General features: G+C 41.2%; 3 protein-coding genes across 3 annotated transcripts; all 3 read right to left on the bottom strand.

Annotated features, from left to right (window-relative positions):
* Positions 1-731: 731 nt before the first annotated feature.
* LOC145894302 (bis(5'-adenosyl)-triphosphatase-like) lies at positions 732-2,158 on the bottom strand. Its single transcript, XM_082982847.1, has 4 exons — positions 2,027-2,158; positions 1,647-1,792; positions 1,415-1,513; positions 732-1,237 (listed from the first exon to the last, which is right to left on the bottom strand). The coding sequence occupies exons 1-4, from the start codon at positions 2,136-2,138 to the stop codon at positions 1,127-1,129; spliced, it is 468 nt and encodes a 155-aa protein (XP_082838973.1). The 5' UTR covers positions 2,139-2,158; the 3' UTR covers positions 732-1,126.
* On the bottom strand, positions 1,903-4,417 carry LOC145894293 (uncharacterized). Its single transcript, XM_082982836.1, has one exon. The coding sequence runs from the start codon at positions 4,371-4,373 to the stop codon at positions 2,304-2,306; it is 2,070 nt and encodes a 689-aa protein (XP_082838962.1). The 5' UTR covers positions 4,374-4,417; the 3' UTR covers positions 1,903-2,303.
* A 515-nt stretch (positions 4,418-4,932) lies between these two features.
* LOC145906772 (uncharacterized) lies at positions 4,933-18,926 on the bottom strand. The gene is made up of 16 exons (XM_082994226.1): positions 18,828-18,926; positions 18,548-18,596; positions 17,905-18,155; positions 17,158-17,258; positions 16,798-16,885; positions 13,501-13,818; positions 13,359-13,436; positions 12,890-13,006; positions 10,825-10,939; positions 10,487-10,562; positions 9,864-9,950; positions 6,673-6,900; positions 6,198-6,461; positions 5,766-5,887; positions 5,567-5,696; positions 4,933-5,406 (listed from the first exon to the last, which is right to left on the bottom strand). The coding sequence occupies exons 1-16, from the start codon at positions 18,832-18,834 to the stop codon at positions 5,260-5,262; spliced, it is 2,178 nt and encodes a 725-aa protein (XP_082850352.1). The 5' UTR covers positions 18,835-18,926; the 3' UTR covers positions 4,933-5,259.
* Positions 18,927-20,439: the final 1,513 nt, after the last annotated feature.

The raw sequence follows: 20,439 nt of genomic DNA, 5'->3' as shown, positions 1-20,439 counted from the left end.
CTTTTTATACATAGATTCGCAAGGTACAGACATCCATGCGTGTTTTTCATCTTTACAGTTCAGCCATCAGCCACCACTTTAGATAATTCACAGAGTGCAAACCAACCACCGACTTACCCTAGGCAGGCACGCCTCCACGTGGTCATTCATGTTGGCGATCAAACCGCTCAGGCGTGACGAGCACACAGGACAACAGGTATCCTCCATATGTGAAGCAGTGCTGCTGGACGACGCGACCCAAAGACGACCGGTGGCTCCCAACATCGCGAGGGTTCTGGGCTGCATACAGTGACCTACCCTCGCATTCAAACAATCCATCCTGTTGCCTCTTTCTTTATGGTAGGTTTGCGCAGAGGAAATGGAGATGAATCGGGAGTTTGGAAAGTTTCAAGACACGTTTAGTTTTGTCAGTTGGCACGACATGGATGTATTATATAAAAAATGTACCACATAATATCTAGCATTAGCCTACCACTAAGAAACTTTTGATCCGTGTTTAAAAAAAACATTTACAACGAGGGCATATAAATAAGAGCATCTTTCATTGTAGTTTGTGAACCAAAATATTTACAATAATAGGCGTCAAAAAATTGTTAACCCAGAATAAAAAATTGTCTGACAATTTTCCAGACGCCACTGTATTTGTACCATGTTTGGCGAACGAGACCAAAAGGTTTGCCACAGCAGACCAAAGTTTGTCCATATCGGCTCTACATAGAGGCCCACACATAACACTTTGTATGCAAACAACAACGCTTTACCACAGGTAATTTAGAAATAATCTCAATGATTGTATTAGCGCTGACCCAATAGTAAAAAAGGCAGCACAATAATAGCCTTTGTGACGCACAAACCTGTTTTGCTCCCCAGTTGCCGTTCAGGTGTAAGTATATGATTATCAGCGATATTTCACTTCTGTTAGGATGGACAAAACCTTTGTCAGGGTTTTTAACTTGCAGGTAAAGAGTAAAGGGTATTGTTTTTTTTCGAAAAAAAGCAAGGTAACAGTTTTCACATGAAAATTGCCTAAATTTATGAAGGCCCGCGCAAGGCGTGAAATCTTCCATTGTTCATTGGAAAATTTGATAAAAAAGATCCATTTTGTGACCCGCACATCAACATGACGTCATTCCCTTTCCATTGATTTGCGCAATTTTGTTGCCTCCTCTTCCATATCGGCTAACGATCTTAAACCTTTTACGTTTTCGTCTTCGTCTGGTTTATCGTGTTTTTGCAACTGCCAAGCAACAGTGAAAAAATACGTACGTTACAAAACGTATTGCTCCTTAGAGCCACCAAGCGGTTTAAACAAAATTATCAACGGGTGATACCACGGACGAACCACATTAGCGGTGGCGTTATTTATATGTTTAACGACAACGCATATTAGATTTTTTATACTTGTTTTCCTTACCTCTGTGTAAATGTCGTCGTTCATAAAAAAGTCACCAGCCTTTCTGGGTAAAACGTGCACGTGTACATGTCGTATGGTCTGTCCGGCCTCTGGACCATCCTGTCGAATAATATAAAGCTTTGGTCAAGTCTTGTAGACGTATGCATTGTTTACAATGTGGCCATGATGGATAATGTATCGTCTACATTTCCCTTCATTTTAAATTACTCGACGCCAAGGGCTCCAGACACACCTGCACTGCCATGGTTACAGAAGTAGCGTTGTACACTTTTTCCACGACATTGGCAACACGCTGCGCACACAGGAACAAATCCGAGACTTCCTCCGACCGTAGATCTTTGAATCTGGCCACAGGCCGCTGGGAGCACACGAGGACATCTTTCAAACTTACGTCAAGGTTCCATTAAACTTCAATCTTTGTCGATTTTTCTACATTTCGGCATGCGGCAAGCACCCCCCGTAAAGATATACACAAAACTTTTAGATTCGATTTTAATGTTGGTGTTGTTCCATCTCTGACGGATTTTGCAACAAAAACTCATTTTAGAATTGATCTCAATTTTGCGACATGGCAAAACGCAAGTAAATTCAACCATGAATCATAAAGGATACGTCCTGGAAGGATAGGTTTGATGTTTACAACAGCATAGCTAAGGCTAGTTTGTAGAAAGGTTGTTGAAACTGGAATTAGTTTTGTGCCAAATTTCAAAACTGATGATGACATAATTTTTTGTTATAATACCTATGCAAACAAAAAGAATGGTAATTAAAATTGTTGATATACAACATGAAACAAAAGTGCCAAATGAAGAAATAACAAATTGTCAACATATATATAATAGTAAACATAATTGCATATAATATGAATGACATTCAATCAAATGCATCTCTAATGATAGAAAACAACATATGACACCATGTCTATAATGCCTGGATTCTGTGTAGGACTTGGATCATGGCCATTGAACAGGCCCTGATAAGAAATAGAATTGGTTGAGGTCATAGACAAGTCACTTGTGATGTCAAAAATCCATGGGTCCACTTGCTGGCCATCACACCAACCATCTCTACCATACAGCCATGTCCCGTGCTCATTGGGTACAACTCCCTGTGGTACACGCTCAGCACAACCTAATGGTGTGCCAGCATTGCTGAAGGTCTTGATATATGTCTTATTATTGACAGTGAAATGATGGGATGTCACACAAAACTCAGCACAGTTGTTATTGTCTGACCCATGCCCTGTGATGACTGCATAAATCTTCACTTGCTTGGTGCCACTGGGTACTTTAAGAGGGTAGGGTTTGTATTTTTGGTTATATGTCTTGTCAAACGTGCCTCCTTGAAATAGAGGTAAGACTGTATATGGGTACAGCACTGCCAAGTTATTTGACCAACCTCCGACAACACTAAATGAGTGTGGTTTTCGTACAAATCTGAGATTTAGGGTTGCAAGCCATGGTTGTGCCCACCAGGAAGACATTTTTAGAAGGAATGTGCACTGAGACGTATCTTGTGAAGATGCCAGTACTGGGAGCAAAGGTGTTATATCAGTCAACCAGTGACCGATTCTTCGACGAAATGCAGTAATCCATCTTCCAATTTCCACCATCGAAGAGGAGGATTTGTTACAAGAAACATACAAAGTTGGAGTGTGATCCCATGGTGGGCAATCCTCGTCCATATCTCCAGGACATCCTAAATGCATGTCCAGGTACAGTGACTCATAAAGATGCAAGTCTTTGAGTTCTAACACAGTGTATCCTGTACCATTTTTGCCTTGCATTTTTGTATTATTAAAGACTGGAACTACATAATCATTCAAGCTAGATATGTTATTTTGAAGTGCACGCACATACTCAAGCCACTGCATTTGCCAAGCTAAAAACTGAAGAGAAGGGTATAAAAACCAGCCTGCTTCTGCTAGATTTCCATTGCTGTCTATTGTAAAGTAGAAGTTTGGGGATGGTGTTGTTTGCAGTGTAGCGGTGACATCATCTTTTCCTTTGTTTAATGCATCAATAAGTTTTTGATTGAAGTCAATGCTCATGACAGGTATATTTATCATAGTGTTGCACTCATCACCAATGCAGTTTAATTCTTTAACTGGCTCTCCATTCATGGAGTATGCAATAACACCGACAGCTCCAGCTTCTTGCAAATTTGCAACACTGGTTCCAATTGAGCAGCCGGTTTCTGAGGCAGAAATTACTGCTACTGTACCATTTTTAAATGCCCCAAGGTTATCTGAGATGCAAGGGTTTGTTACTGGTGACAAAGTAGCAGTTTTAGGGGTCCACTGATGATTAAAGGCCCAATCATATCTAGCATCAAGACGCTTGATTGTATTGACTTGTGGGAACCATTGCTCAGAATGGAAAAGTATTTGGTCGTACCCACAGCCGTGACCACTGCAAGACCAAGCATTTAGCAAGGATGTTATCCAGTTTCCCATCTCATCGACTGGTGTAACAACAAAATAAGAATGTTTGCGGAAAGTTTCCTGGTCTACTTGGGATAGATTAGAATTGTCCAAGGCATTATTTAATGTTGATTCCATCCTAGTAACTACATCCACAGCATTTTTCTCAAAGGTCATAAATACGTAGCGAGCATCAATTGGTGCTGTTTTAACAAAGTCTGCAAGAGAGTCACTGCTAGTCCACATACATTCCAGGAAAGCAGATTCATTGGAGAAAGCATGAAGCCCAACTGGGACACCGTTTGGAAAGGCATCACTGGGGTACTTTACCATTCCCTTTCTGAGAGTCCAAAGATCAAAAGGTTGTGCTGCTGAGCCAGGTTTGAAGGAGCTGGCCTTTATGTGAAGTTCACTATCTTTTGAGTCAAGAAAGTTGTGACTCTCTGTAGTAGAGCTGAGTGTGGATCGTAATCTGTTAACAGCCACAACAGAAGCAAAAAAGAAACAGAAACATTCCAAGACAGCTATTGATTTCATTGCAATGCTCAAAATTTTAAGAGTTGGACAATTTGGATATATAAAAATCTGAGTAAATTAGATGAGAAAAAATAATTGTTTGTTTGTTTTATACACCTATATTCCGGCCGTTTTCTGATGCATTAAATGTACTGTACTGAATTGCCTCCCAGACTCAATTAAATTTTATTTTGCAACACTACTGTCAGGTTGTTTTAAAATGTCACTTACTATTTAGCTAAGTTTCTTTCTAATTAAAAAGTTTATCGAAACTCAAAGTGGGCCAAACGGCCAACACTTCAATCAGCAGAAAAAATCGCAACGCAAATGTCTGTTGGAGCGGGCGGTGTTTTCCCTGCCTCAAAAATGACAAAATTAACAACTTTACTTTCTTCCTCATCCAAACTTTTTTTGTATATTTGCAACCATACAATTCACTAAGGTCACAAATAAAGAGCCTAAGGGTGGAATTCATAAACCCAGATCAAGGATCAGATCAGTTTTCATAGAAGATTTGCAAGCATTTGTCTTCCCTACTTTTAAAACAAACTTTTTTACTCCTTGTCATCGTGTAGGAATTTTATTTAAACGTTACAATCACACAACGCACAGGCAAAATATATTCGCTTGAAAGTGACCACACCACAAATAATACTCTATGAATACAACAACGCTTTGTAGCGATATTTATCTTGTATCTTCAGACCAGTGTTTCGAAAACTTTTTCGATACATTTCTCTCCGTGACCATCTTTTCATACCTCCCCATGCAACACAAAACTTTGTACCTTCCGGATTGGGAAACACTGTAAGACACCGATTAAATTGACCTCAATGTAAAGCGATGAGGCTACATGCACACACGAAAAAGTTTGTGTACACCGAAAAACACGGAGTCTAACCGACAATCAAAGAAAAATTCTTCGCAGCTTGGTGGCAGTAGTGATTGCGTTGCACTGAGGGCACAGCTTTTTCACAGCAAGCGCTCGTAGCCAACAACGTTCACAGTGCACGTGCCAGCACTGGATCGAGGCAACCGGGTCGGTGTATGTGTCCTGTAAACACGAACATGATGAAGAAATAGCTTCACAATATCGGCGCTTTTGTTGAAAAACTATCATTTGTCACGAATAACACCTAGTATTATGAGACACGCACGAAAGCGCCTTCTTATCAGTGTTTGTGGTATTGGTTTTAACAACGAAACTTCCTCACCATGCAAATGTTGCAGCGCAAAGACTGCTCGGTGGTGTGCTGGTTTGGCGACGGCGGGCAGTCATCCGTTTCGTCACGTGATTCCACGCCAGGGGAGCAAGTGGGGGTAAACGAAGTGCCGGGTTTGGTTCTAACAAAGAGTGAAACGTTTTTTAGCGAAAGGAAACTTGGCAAAATTGCTCAATGGTGAGATTCTTACGATGATTTTGGAGTTCTGCCTCTCTCATTTGGGTCTTGGGGACTTCGACAAGCGTTGAGATCTTCTTCGGTAAACTGCACTGGTCCAAAACATTGGGTGTCGTCCGATTCGACATTCAAAAACTAAAATGACATGGCTCCGTTTTGTATTTACAACATTTTGCAATTCAGTTCTAGTACTAAACCATAAATAATTATCAAACCGTACGCAGCAGCAAGGACTACAGTCACAAAGACCAATGTACCCCACACAAACCTTTTAAGTGTCATCAAACAGCGTTCGAATTGTGAAAATACGTAGCAAATGTTTCATCATTGTTCTGTGGTGTCTTAGTTTTAGATTTTTTTTATTTTTGTTTACCATACCGGGATTTGAACCCAGGGCACGAATCCCGATCAGGTTTTCTTATCGCATGCGGGTCAGAAAACTGACCTGGTCAGCGCCGGGCGACGATGGGCGCACCACGTGATAACCGGAAGATACAGCGAGACGCGAGGCGCTCTCAGCAAACCCCGTGACTCGAACCCGCGACTGTCCGCACCACTCGTACTCAGAACCAAAACTCTTGTTGCTTCGGTCGTCGTCGTTGCATCCAGTGCCGCCTAAACCCACGAAGTTGTGAGTTGTTGGGTTGTCGTTGTTTCCTTCTACGTCAACAAGCTCGTCTTCGTCCAACTGTCTCGATGTAGCCCTTTGCTGAAAGATATCACCCATGTTTGTGTGTTGTTGTTGTTTAGTTTTCACATAAAAATATTTTCCATTTTTTCTAAAAGTATCATCATTGTAGCTTCAGAAAGCGTGCACGTTACAACCACTAAAATCATCTTGTAAAATAGTAAAATTTCGGTGTTTTTTTCTTTATAGACCAAAGGATAGTTCACACAGTACAAACCAATTAGCGACTTACCCTGCGCAAGCACGCCTCCACGTGGTCATTCATGTTGGCGATCGAACCGCTCAGGCGTGACGAGCACACAGGACAACAGGTATCCTCCATATGTGAAGCAGTGCTGCTGGACGACGCGGCCCAAAGTCGACCAGTGGCTCCCAACATCGCGAGGGATGTGGGCTGCATACAGTGACCTACCCTCGCATTCAAGCGGTCCATCCTGTTGCCTCGCACTTTATGGTAAGTCTGCGCAGATGAAATGGAGATGAATCGGAAGTTTTCAAGACACGTTTAGTTTTTTCAGAAATGGACGTGTTATATAAAAAATGTACCACATAATATCCAGCATTAGACAAACACTGAGAAACTGTTCCTTGTTTAATAAACAGTGGTACAACGAGGGCATATAAAGAACATCTTTCACTGCAGTTTGTGAACTAAAATATCAACACTAATAAGCGTTAAAAAATTGTAACCGAAACTTGTTGATGTAAAGTAATAAAAACTCGAAATCAACAAAATCCTTTCGGCCGCTCCGTGAACTTTTTACCTCGACCCGAGTCTCGAGAACTCCTATTGGGAAAATCCCACTGGGACATTTTACAAAGTCGACGATCTGTCAAACGTAATTCGCGGCGCCCTAATCCATTCATCTAAATCGACAACAAGGAAGCGGGGAACTCAAAAATGCGTTGCTTCGGTGAGCATAACATTAGATTCGTTAAACGGTTCCTCGAGCAAAGCTCCAAAGCGCCGCGGTCACAACTTAGGTGATTAATCACCCATCGCTTGCGGGCCTTTACTCGAAATCCACCAAGTGCCAAATCGTTTATCGGGCAGGTCGACAGGCAAGAATTGGAGGCTTATTCTCGGCGAGGGGTGTTCGAACGGCACCACGGGCCATAAATCACGCGACCCGAACCCGTCACAAGCGCAGAACGACATACGGAATAATAACGACCTTTCGAATGGTGCGGGCCGCAGGTCGATCGCCTAATTAGATTTCAGGTGCGCAGCCGGCCGCCCAAGCGCTAATGTTGAACAGCAATTATCCGTTTGTCGAACGAATGCAAAATCACAAGTCGCGTAATCTCGTTTAAACCGGTGTATGGCGAACAGCGTGATGTCTAATTGATGTTGGAGAAGAAAGAATGGGGAATTTTACCTGACGCTTCGGAAAATCTGTCTGCTCCTTTTTCTCTTTTTTTTTGAGCACACAAACACAATTGTGGAATTTTCGTGATCACAAATCTTGTTTAGGATTTTTTTTTATGACGCCAGTTTTATCTCACGTATTCGTTTACAGGCAAAATTTGCCAGCTGGTGAAATAACGGACTGAAGGCATTCTGATGAATGGCAAGCATGGGAGAAGTAAATAAAAACATTCATTATTCGGGCGCGAACAAACATTTATTCACGAAAGCAGGAAATAGGGGTTGACATATTTACGACTGGAGGCCATCTGCCGAACACCCCACTGTGCAGCTATCTAAATTTAAAGCAACAACCACAATCGAAATTACGACATGTTTTTAATCGACATTTTGAAACCTTCGTGTAGTTAAACCCCAAGGAGATGGCGGCGCGTGGAAGACCTGAAAATCGCAGGAGCTGGTGCAGAATACTAAACAGCGATTTAAAATCATGATAACTTGGAATTTAATGTATGGCGCTTTTACTAGAGGTTTTTGTACGACCGCATTCCAAGCCGCAAACACACGCGGCCGATAGTTTGTCTATTGCCAAGCAGCAGAAAGTCGTGATCTTCGCTGACGTTACACGAGAACAGAAGCGTATTTGCGACTTGCTGGCACATGTCCAGACGCCACGCAAACCGCAGCACACGGTAGCTCGCATTACAAATGACGCCATAAATCGAGATGGGCGGGTCTAGAGATCATCAAACACACCGAGCGACGCTCCACAAGTGCCAAGCCAAATACGCGTTACCTCGCGCGCAGGTCGCGATGCGGCGGCGACACGAAGGAAGCGAGTTAAAGAGCCATTAATAAACCTCTGCAAGGTGCTCCGGTGATTCCAGAGCAATTTTTGTTAGTTTTCAATCGCGGCGTGACGCAAGCTCCTGGCGAGGTTGCCATGAAGACGGCGCGCTGTTTGGTGTGTGTATTTTTTTGTGAAAAGTGACGTCGGCGCAAACGACAGGTGAAAGTTGTCAACCCCCGTGTGCCACCGGTCTCCGTGTGCTACTCCACTTACGCCTGATTTACAGCCAGTTTGTGTTGCCCGATCGACTTGCCTCACTTTCCGCGGGCGTCTTATTCGTGTTTGTCGAGACAGATAAGCGCGGCCGCCATCACAGAACGTTGCCCGATTTTCATAATGTATCGGAATCGAACGGCGGAATGTTTGGCGAGGTCGGCGCTCCAGGTTTTCGATTGTGCACTCTATTACTCACGCGGTGCTCGTTTGATTGGACGCGAAGACTTGTTAAGTTCTTATCAGTCGCCGACTGGGTCTGGGCTGGGGAACGTTTCATAGCGACGGTATACTTAAGTTAAATACACTATGTTGTTGACACAAACTGTCGATTGGAAAACGTGTTGTGAGGCCATGACGACCAGAAACAAACTCCTTCTGTGCATGATAACTTGACGTAATCAAAAGAATAATAAATATTGCGAGAAACTTACTTTCAAAAAGAGAGATAAAAAGATGCACGAAATCCTAATTAAACGTCCTGCGAGATAAACCTTAGCAACTTTGTTTGCCCCTTCCACCATTACTTTCTGTATCCATAAATATAATACAAAATAAAATCCATCAGTATCATTCCACCATGCGGAAAGAACAAGAGAAAACGTATGAGCTCCAAGCGCCCAATCCTGATGGACCGCCACCACACACCGGGTCACGTTTCTCGAAAACAGCATCGCAATCAAATTATCGTTAGGCGATGTTTTCCAAACCTAGACGACCCCGATTGATTCCGTTGATAACAGGGTTTACCGTTACATAATACGCTATTGTCCATTACAAATACTAAAAAGGTTCTAAATTTACGGACAAATTACTGGAAGAACACGCACTGATTCGCAACTGCAATATAGACTAAGATTACTGATGTTTTCTATTGAGGACAAAGCAAAGAGCTAAGACAGCAACAACGTATTTTTTAACCTAAGCGTCTACATTGTTTGGGTTGTGTTTGCTAAAAAAACATTTATGATTGTCCAGTAAGTTGCTGTACCTTAAGTCGATTACTCCTGTTTGTCTTCGGGGAAAGGTCACGATCAGACAATCTCTTACTGCTCGAAGTCGCGCTGGTCGCCGACGACTGCAAAACGATAAACATTTATCAGTGATAAAATTCTGGCGGTCTCGAAACGAGGTCTTAAGCCGTTGACTCTTTGGCCACAACATAGGCCGGGGTCCCGGCTTTCACATGCATGTAGCACCCCAAAACTGTCGTTTAAGCCAACTCGACTTGCAGGTAATTAGCGTCGGTTTTTGGAGCGCACGTTTATGTTTATCCGCTACAGTTTGTTGATGGGATAAAGAATACCGTTTTATCGCACTGCTTGTGTGCATACGCGAGGGGAGATCGATATTGCGCGTATCGCGGTGTCTTCTGGAAGTGGTTACAAACGCACAAATGATGCACGTTTTTAATTGCCACGTCCGAAGGCATTGCGATGGTCGTTGATAACCTCGAGATATCCTGTTGTGCAGTTTTTCCAAAGTAGACTATTTACAATCATTGAGGCTGCTCTTATTTTTAGATTAAGATTTTCGTTGCTTCTTTATACGTTTTATGTTATTTAAGGGTCAAATGTTTTACACAATTAGCCTACATAGAAAAATACAACTTACCCCTTGCCCCCTGAAGACAGACGACCGTCGTTCTGTCGAACTTCGACGATAGGTGGCGTTCTTCCTCTTTGTTTCACTAATAGATTAATTGCAATTGTTAAAAAAGAAGAATATTAAAATATAGAATCATCTTAGATCCAGGTAAATATTAAAGGTAGCAAACTACAACAAAGCAGTGATGACGTTATACATTTTAATAGTGTCAATTAACAATGTGTGTGTTTCAACCAACATCAAGCAAGAATTGTTAAAAGATCACTCATCACCAGTCTGATTTGCTTCACGTTTCATAAACAAAAAATGTGGTCAAGCGAATCACATAAAATATTGTGGATCACCTCGGTATCCTTCCAAGGCTTTCCAGCTCCTGTTGAATGTGAGAAGCGACTTCGGAGGGACGAACAGTCACACCGCACACAGGACAAGTTTCTACCATCGGACTGCTCCTCTTGCCTGTTGGACAACACACAACATAATAAGGTCTCGGGTCGTTACGTCACAGAAGTTTCGTGCGAGATTCGAAAACAAAATGGCGCGTGTTCCACGTTATGTAAGGTGAAACATGATTTCAGCCCGGACTTTTACGTCATACTGTTTTGGAGAGAAGGACGTGTCTGGATGGGGCGACAGGCTGATTTCTTTTGCCGAGGAAATTAGCACCGCCGCAACAGAAAATTTTTAAATTTTTGTTTGAAAAAAAGGCGTCGCCTAAAAGAAGGTGCCCATCACGAGTTGTCGATTCCTCAGGAGATGTCAAAAAAGCGCTTGTACTTTACAAGTTTCAAATGGATAAACAATGGGGAAAAAAGAGGGAACGTAAACACGACCAAACACAAGAGCACGTACATATCCACGCAACATGATGCCCCTCCACGCTCGTTCCTGGAATCATATTTTCATTAGTGCAAAAATAGAGCGCTTGTTTCCAAATTTGTGCGAAGTAATGTACACTATGCGCTTTTCCGACAGGTCAGGCAAATAGAGCACCTTAAACCCTAAATAATGTCGCTAAGCACACGGATTATCAAACAAAAGTCATTAGCGACTTTTCGTGGAATCATTACATATCGCAGGTTGTTTTCTCCCCGGTGATAATTACCCTGAAGCTCAAACCACCATGAAGCCGCAACGATATTGCACCAACCCATATGCATGGCAGTAACTGGCTCGCCGCGACTTATCGACAGCCAATAAAGTCTTGGATCAATATCGGTGCAAATCAATTTCATGGCGCTTCGCTAAGTGGGCGCAAAATGCGCTCAGATGCTATCTGGCAATCTGTCATTCATTTGCAATCAAGATTGGTAAGTGATCGCGCTGCCTAATATACACAAGCAATCTAAAAGGCCACGCCTTGGGACAGATTAGGCAAACAAAAGGACAATGCGGCGATTAAACGACATCAGGCCTAAACCAAGACGTATTGGACGAGGAAGGACGGACGGAAGAACAAGTCACGACCGCATGCCACAATGACGTCATCGTCATGTTATCTCGAAGGGGAAACTCCCGGAGATTCCTAACATTTGTGTCAGAGCGTTATAGTGCGTTTGTTTGAGTTGGAAGGCGTGTTTATGTTGCTATACAGCAATCGCCTATTGGTTTACATGCTTCCACGGCACGAACACTACAGAGAATCTGACTAAAAGAACAGAATATCTTGACAGCACGCGTTTCGTCTCACTTTGAAAGGTTTCATATGACGTCATCTCTAGACTTTATTTTGGAAACATTTTCAGAACAAATATTTGTTTTGAGGACAAAATGTGTGTATATGAGCGACAGTGAAGCATTGCGTAGACTTTACCAAAATGTATATTTTTCGTAAAAAAACAGGATGCCCTGGGTTCATGTTCAAATTCGTATGACATGCGCGAATTCCCTTGGGTCGACTTGACCCCCACGCAGTTTTATTGTGGGTGTCAATCTCGCAGACTTTGCGCGCCGCGAAACGCTTTGATGTTAATTAACAATCGGTCGATTTCCATAAATCCACGCAAACATCGACGGGACAACACTAAAACAAAATGAATAAACAAATGAACCACCGCACAAATTAAAATGCATCCACCAAAAGTGATGGTCACTGTATATCTGGAACTTAACATAACCAATTTGTTTTTACATTTAACGTTTGTGTTTTTAGATAAGTCTTGGGTGTGTTTCTGCAGCTAAACGGAGAAATTAAATTTCTAAATACCATAAAATAAATTCCATAAGGCAGATTCGTTACAACTCGAAATTTTTGTTAACATTCCTATTGTCAAATATTTTTGAGCATTACCACATATGCCTTTAAAGTGGAAAGTTGATCGAGCATGCACAAAATGTAGTTATTTTTTGGTCCAAGAATAATATTAAAACCACCTTCACTGTAGGCAATCAACATTTATGGACACTTACGTCTGCGAGTTCGTTGTAAGTCGTCTAACTGCACGGGGGACGCGCTAAAGCATCTGCTACTGGTCGGTGTAAAGGGAGAATCGACGTCAACGATGGCGTCACGTGATTCGCCGTATCCTGGAGAACGTCAAAGCGCGTTTTAGTCACAATAAAAACTGATGTCTCGTCATTTTTCTTCAAATTTTGCAAAATTATTTTTAAAAATAGTTTATTTTAGTTCCTAGAGCTCTAGGAATTATATTGATTCGTAAAGACAGATCCGTCGGTCACCGACCTGCAAAGGCTGATTCCTGTAGTCAATTTTTTGACGTTTTCTCTATTAGTTTATTTTAGAATATTTTTTAAGACCTCAAAATAATCCTGCATAATTGTTTGGAAATGTTTTGTCAAGTGCCAAGATTTTGGGAGACGGTTTCGAACTAACAAAATGTTTTGGGAATGTTAATGACGATACTTGATTAATGTCTACCTCGTGGGCTTGATTGATCCTTAGATGTAAAGTTTCCATCTGCAGTGGCTGGGCCATCTTCAACTGGGTTTGGCCGATCTTAAAAAAAATTTATAAAAAATCACACTGAAAATTTGGTCTTTAAAAGATAGACATAACATACTTAAAAGCGCCGGGTGCTGTCTATAAGGTGGGCTCTTGCCAATGCTTGAGCGTTTTGTCGCTTGCGACTCCAGCGCCATTCTTTCATTTGCGGCTGCGATCATCGACGAACCGTAGTGGTTTTTGGCCGAAAAATGCGGCTCGTTTCGTGGCGCAGTAAATCCTGAAGCCCCTTCTGCGTTGCCCAAGCGGGCAACAGAGGCCGATGATCCGTAGTAGTTTCGCAGAAGTTCGGCTGGGCTTTCGAAGGAATGACACTCTTGGGAGCTGTCGCTTCCACGGAAACGGCGAAGTAACTGATGCCAGGCGGTTATGGATGCTGAATTGGAAACAAACAGTAATTTTTTTATTGTAATATTTTTAAACCGCAAGTTATGAGCTACAGACAGGTGGCCACTATTTTATCTATATTACGTCAGAAAACCGATTAATGTTTATTTTATTGATAAACGTGCTGATTTAGGACAGTCTTTCACAAAGTGATTTGTATATCCAGAATCTACATTCATATTCCTGCCCCGTACACAAAATAACCTCATAATTTTGAAAATAAATTCAGAAAATTATGCGAATAAAAATTGGTCAGTCCGCAGGCGTTTTCGATATTTAATCCAGAAATTAACCGTCAAAGAACTTTTGTGAGTTGGGTTGGGGGAAAGGAATAAGACATACATTCGTGTGACAAGAGTAATAGGGCGTGTCAAAACGAAAACTCTGTGGATTCGCGGCCGCTCCCTAATGATACAACCGTTCTATCGTTTCAATGTCAACATCAAGTCCTAATTAGCAGCTTCCGCCGCGTGACAAGTAGCTCTTTGTCAAATGGGCGGCGGGAATTGCGGTTTACAATACCGCGGAAAGATATATCTGTCCCTGTCTCCAAAAGGCTGGACGCCATCGCTCCTCACACGAGTATCGTATATGATAGCATCAATTTTGGGACCAAGCGTTAATGCAGACTATAATAGACTGCGGATCACCACGAAATAGGAGAAACGAAAGGTTGCGAATTCTTGCAGACTTCGACTTCGGTAATCGGAGACTTAATCGGACGAGTGGCCAACTGGATAAGCATCGTATCGTTCGATCGCTGACTCGGGCTCGAGTAGCAGTGGTGCGCCCTTGCCCGGATTAGCGGGTTTGGATGTTCATTTAGACGGCGAAAGCGGAGCCATTAGCGGCAGATTCGATAAAGGGAATCACGTTTTGCCGGCTCAGGAGCTGCTGTCGCCGCGGGGAGGTATGGATCATTCGGTAAGCAGAAAATACCTGTCTCGATTTTAAAATATTTCCAGGGATAACACTTTGCTTCCAAACGATGCGTTTGTCTTTTTATCTTTAAACTATAAGATCGATTTTTAATGCACAAGTGCCAGCAGCACAAAACAGGAGCAAGTGTCGTGCAATGTAGGTGAATATCGCCAAAGCCTCTCACACATAAACGCAATTTTACAACCAGCCAAACGTCACTGTGTGTACCAAACTTTTAAGCACAAACGTCATCACGAAACCAAGTTTTTCGGCGAACTAACAAATACGTTTTAAAAATCACTCGAAAAACAGCTAAACCGACCTTGCAAGGTGAAGGAGAACTAGTGAGCTTGTTCTTCTGGGGTGCGTTTGTTTTTATTGCGCTTCAATATAAACGCAAACTAGGGTTTGTGGTCATGTCCGCATGCTGTTTATTTACGCTGCGCGGTGTTTTATGTTCGTACCTTCCAATAAACATCGGTCCGGAGGAAGCGGTCGCTGACCGACGGAGAAAATCTTGATTGATCGAAGCAAAAAAACACGTCAGGGTGTGCAGAAGTTAATTTAGCCGGTCAAATAAGACAAATTGTTTCAAGGTTTCCCAAGAAACGTTTTTTTCCCTACATATTGCCAGTTTAGAGACAATCTAAGATAAAATATTCGAGCACCAGGGCGTTACATTGCTTACTCAGAAACGAGTATGTATGATGTGCCATAACGAACGAACGACAGGACGAAGCCTCGCTTAAATAAACGAATCATATTTTTTCTCCCGACGGAGGATTCCATACTTACAGTAACGTAATTGTGATGTCAATACCAGGACGATATCATGTGGCTCCTCCAGTAATTTAAATTGACAGCCATCACACTGCCTAACCGTAATTCACGATTATCGTGATCATTATCGGTATAATACAGCAAAAAACATATTTTGAAATACTGATGATTTTTCTGGGGATTCGATCCTTAACAGATTGTGGTTATCCAGTAACCCAACACCTCCCAATACACAATCGATGGCATTTATTAGAAGAGGAGCCAAGTTTCACCAAGGAATGGAATACAAACTCCTGCTCCTGGGTAAGACGTAAACAACACACCTTCCTCTCATGCGCGTGATGTTATCTTCCGATGAGAGGAGCGCAAATCCCCCAAAGTATGAGCAACCCTCTCAGGAGCGCTAATCTAGCCCGTTGCTTTATCGCAAGCGAGATTAGAGTGCGACATATGACCTGCGCGGTCGGGGGAGATAGGGATATTACAACGTAAGCTAAGACATCGATGATCAACTATATGGCCATAGGTCATCGGTATTGTTTGGGCTTGTGTCAAGTTTATTAAATCCCATTGATCACGTTGCCCTAAACCCGAAGCAATTTTGGGGCAAAACTTGAGACTTCAGAATATCTGTAAATGTTTCTAATGCTACAGTTTACAAACTGATTGTTTTTTTTGCCGGAGCTACCAAAACAGTGCGTGACGTAGAATCTAATTAATTTGCACGGAGCTGCTATGGACTAGTAGACTCAAGTAATCAACACAGCCTTCACATTTTCACACAAAGAGTTATTTTCATTTGCGTTACAAACGACCACGGTTTCCAAATTATCCGCGAGCATTTGGGAAGCGTCAAATGTAACAGGAAGATCAAGAATTGTTTCAAATCGTTTTTTTTTACACGAAACGAGTTAACGTCTAAATTTTTACTTGGCAACGTTTGTGCGACCTTGTTTAGATGCAGTGCTTTTTTTGGACACAGGGATGTCAAAATAAAAGAATATGATGTGATGGTCGACGCACGGTTTGGAAACCGCTGAACTAAACGAACGCAACGCCGTCACATAAACCGTGTTGGATTTTCACATCGTAATAAACGTTGATATTATCAAGAGTGTCAAAGCGCTGTTTACTAAACCAACTCAAGAAGATGAGTCATAGACCGTCCACTGACACGCTCGCAGTCCTTCGAACCATTTTCGGGCTTTTGCGAGAAATATGCGAAGCCATGTGTGAATTGAAACCGAATATGCGGAATTTCGCTTACCTTGTGGATAAGAAACAAAGTTGTTGTTAAAGGAAGCCGAGGGAAGGTTGCTTGGCGACGAGTTGTCAGTCAATGAGTCGACGTCAAACTGTAATACAACAAGTATTTTGTTTTACAATGCCGTAAAAAACTGACCACAATTCATTGTTTTTTTAAGCAAACTATCAACTACTCCATCGTTTGATTTGTTTTAGTGGAATCTATGCGTGAGATTTTATTTACTCGGCCACAACAAGTTTCAACAGAGAAAATGAGATTTGATGAGTACGATTTTCATTGAAAATAATTCCAATTAAGCGGCAATTGCAAAAATCGTTATGTTATCTATTTGCCAAGAACTTTAATGGCACAGTTTTTTACCTGTTGCCGTTGCTTCTTTGAAGGTGGTGAATTGCTGTCGCTGGAAAAGTTCGTCTTTGAATCTGATTGCAGGGCAAGCTTTTGTGCTTTGTTTTGAAAATCTAAAAAGAAATATAAGCATTACCAGGTTACTGTATGCTGCCCTGATAATATTTACACAAAACTGATATTTAAATAACCGCATGCTTTTAAATAGTGCAAAAACTGGGTATATGACCAACCCAACAAATATACAACAAAGAGAAAATATGTTAAAATTAATAGAAGGCATAAGAAATTAAAAAGTTCAGATAATTTTTGCTCGGAAAGTGACCATTTCCAAAAACACCACTCATAACATAATGATATACCATTTATGTCCTGGTGGAGAATTTACGAAGAAACAAAATGGAAGAGCAATTACCCATGATCAACATTTGTTGTTGTTTTACTTTACGTAAGGAAGCAAATAATACGGCAGGTAAGATAAAAGAATCTGAATGCGCAAGTATAAGTTATGTGAAAAATATACAAAACACGGTAATTCACTTCAGTGATCCGGGCCCATTTTGGGATGAACGTACCAAATTAAAAACCAATAAAAAATGAGTAGGCAGACTGGGTAAAGGCCAAGGAAATTCATGAAAGTGAATTCATCCATATTAATTAGGAACTGAGGTATTTGTTTCCCAAAATAGGCACTTTGGCTGAACTTTCACCATTTTTGCAACGAATGGAAAGAATCAAACAACAATGATCGCAACTTACTGCGCAAAAGCTGAGAGGACAAATTTTGTCCTACGCATCCAGAGGCGGCGAGCGCTACCAATGCCGCGGCAGAGGAAGGTTGCGAGATTGGGTTGTTTGGAAGCTGATAGCCGGGATTCAGGGGCTCAATTCCCGGGGCAATCGGGTAAAAATGTGCGATGAAAGGGTGGGGAGCAGGTGGCGGGACAGAGGCCGATACCGACGGCGAAGATGAAGGCTGTAGTCCAGGAGGCCCACCTCCGTTATAATACCTTTAAAAGGTAAATAAAAAAGCATGTTTAAAATATGTTGGTACGTGGATGCAATATCGCTTTAATCGCCAATTGTTGAATATTGCTGTGCGGTTTTAAAAGAGACCAAGATTTCTCGGTCTTTCACGTACATTTTCATCGGTCTGTTTGCGGTACTTAAGAAAATTGCGCAATTACGTTAACCTTTTAAACTCACTTGAAAAAATGTAATTACCTACAACTCACCGCTGTTCTATAGCGATACGGTACCAAAACCTTTTAAATTCCAAACAAAATTATGCAAATTTTAGGATAAACAAAGTGAAATTTCTTCGAAAATACAAAAATTAATTATATGCTGTGGACTTATTTTTTTACCGACAGTCAACAAATAAAGCAGCAATAATACGAACCTCAAATCTGAGTGAAATCGTCCAAACGGCGGCGTAAACTTGTCTGTGCCTGTTGAAAACATTTGAATTGACAAAAAACATAAATGAATATCTTCAACCCGGGCAGATTGCACGTGGCGAATTACAGTAATTTGAATAAAAAGATTTACAAAAATGCCCGTTTTAAACAATACAACGATCATACAAACCCCATAAATATTATTTTTCTATTAGTTCCATTGCCAAATTTTCGCTGAAATTAAATCATGAGGCTGTTTCCTGTTAGAATTATATAGCTTACCTGACATTATTTCCAGTCTACTAAATCACAAAATGAGTCAAAGAAAAAACATAAGCGAGCTCATCACAATATCTGTCCGAATGACTAAACTAGTTTTCCCGGCCCGCCTAGTTCGCAATCAGTGCTCCCGAATGCGTTCGGACAGGATTTGCCTTTTTCGCTTCTGTGTATTGCGCTGGGATCTCTCGGAGGACGCTGCCGGAGCTAGTGCAAACATCATATCGCATGTCGCCGTCGCACACTTTAATTTATGTAGTCGGCATGATTCACTGTAGGCGCGAACGTTTCAGACCTGACTGGAAGAGTTTGTCTGGGTGCGTGCGTCTTTTAAGGTATTTTGAAAACGTCTGGACACTTGTTGGGAGTGTTGTTCGGGTGCTGAGTTGAAATTTGCACAACTAACTGTGGTTGCTATTGAAACACATATTATGATGTGTCAACCCAAATACAAGTGCAAACATTATGGAGCTGGCTGAAATCTCTGCTTGTGCGTCTGACCATATAACCTTTATGTTTTTTTCAGACCGTGTCCTATTATTTCTCATTCTCCTTGCTCATTCATGATGCAACATCAAATTTTTAAATTGAGTTGTTGTTCAATGTTAACTGAAATAAATTTAATAGACAGCATTTGTTACTAAAATAATCCACAAAAGAACTTGACAAAAAACAATTTTGCAACACATTGGCAGCAATTATAATGCAAAATATTAGAAATAACAACAATATCTCTAGCACATTCCATGACAAATATTCCCAAAATAGTTTAGTCCATATGCAGTTTATCTTGCATAAATGAACAGAAATGAGCTTTGTGAGCAGTGTTGTGGGTTGTAAAAGCAAGGGGCAATATGTTTGTGTGCCTTTGATTTGTCCCAAAAAAAAGAAAAAGAGTTTTACTATAAGTACTAAACAGATCACAATAAATTCCATTACATTCGTTGACACTTATTAACACAAAAAAGTTTAGTTGCTAATCTTCAAAGTTACAATAAAATGGCATGATAATTTTTAGATGTAAAGGTAATTAAAATCCCAAGTATATGGACTTAATAATGATGATGTTGTACCAATAAATCAAAACAGTGTATATACAAGTAATAGAAGGAATTTATACATTCCATGCCCTTATCATAGTTTACATTTAAAAAATCTAATCAAAGAGGAGAATTATTGTACGTAGGACTGGCACACAGTCCTTATTTCTAAGAAAGATCCTCATTTTTCTAAACATGTTTTTTTTGCATCGAGTGTGGATTGCTGGTCATGGCACACTGTGACAAACTTTTGTTGATGCTGTAGTATGTCTGAAAAATTTCCCACAAAAAGGGCATCATAGCTCAAAAACTAGGTCAGTGACTGAAATATTTGCAATGTTTTTCAATTTTGTCATCTAAAAGCAGTGTGCTCATTTTTTGGTCCAGACCGATGGTAACTCAGATTATACGAGAAATATTATAGTTGTCATTTGTTTTGCTATATTGTCCATTCGGATGGCATTAGATTCGCAAACATGCATTTTATTTGTGTGTATAAGTAAAAAAATATACTTTTATGATACACATATCCACACACGCCCATCTCCACGTACGAACCTTGTTTTCAAAACGTA

Source organism: Ascidia mentula, chromosome 1 (genome assembly GCF_947561715.1).
Source record: "Ascidia mentula chromosome 1, kaAscMent1.1, whole genome shotgun sequence".
NCBI classification, from domain to species: Eukaryota; Metazoa; Chordata; class Ascidiacea; order Phlebobranchia; family Ascidiidae; genus Ascidia; species Ascidia mentula.
The sequence above is the reverse complement of the archived record's forward strand: the minus strand, read 5'-3'. Positions and strand labels throughout refer to the sequence as shown.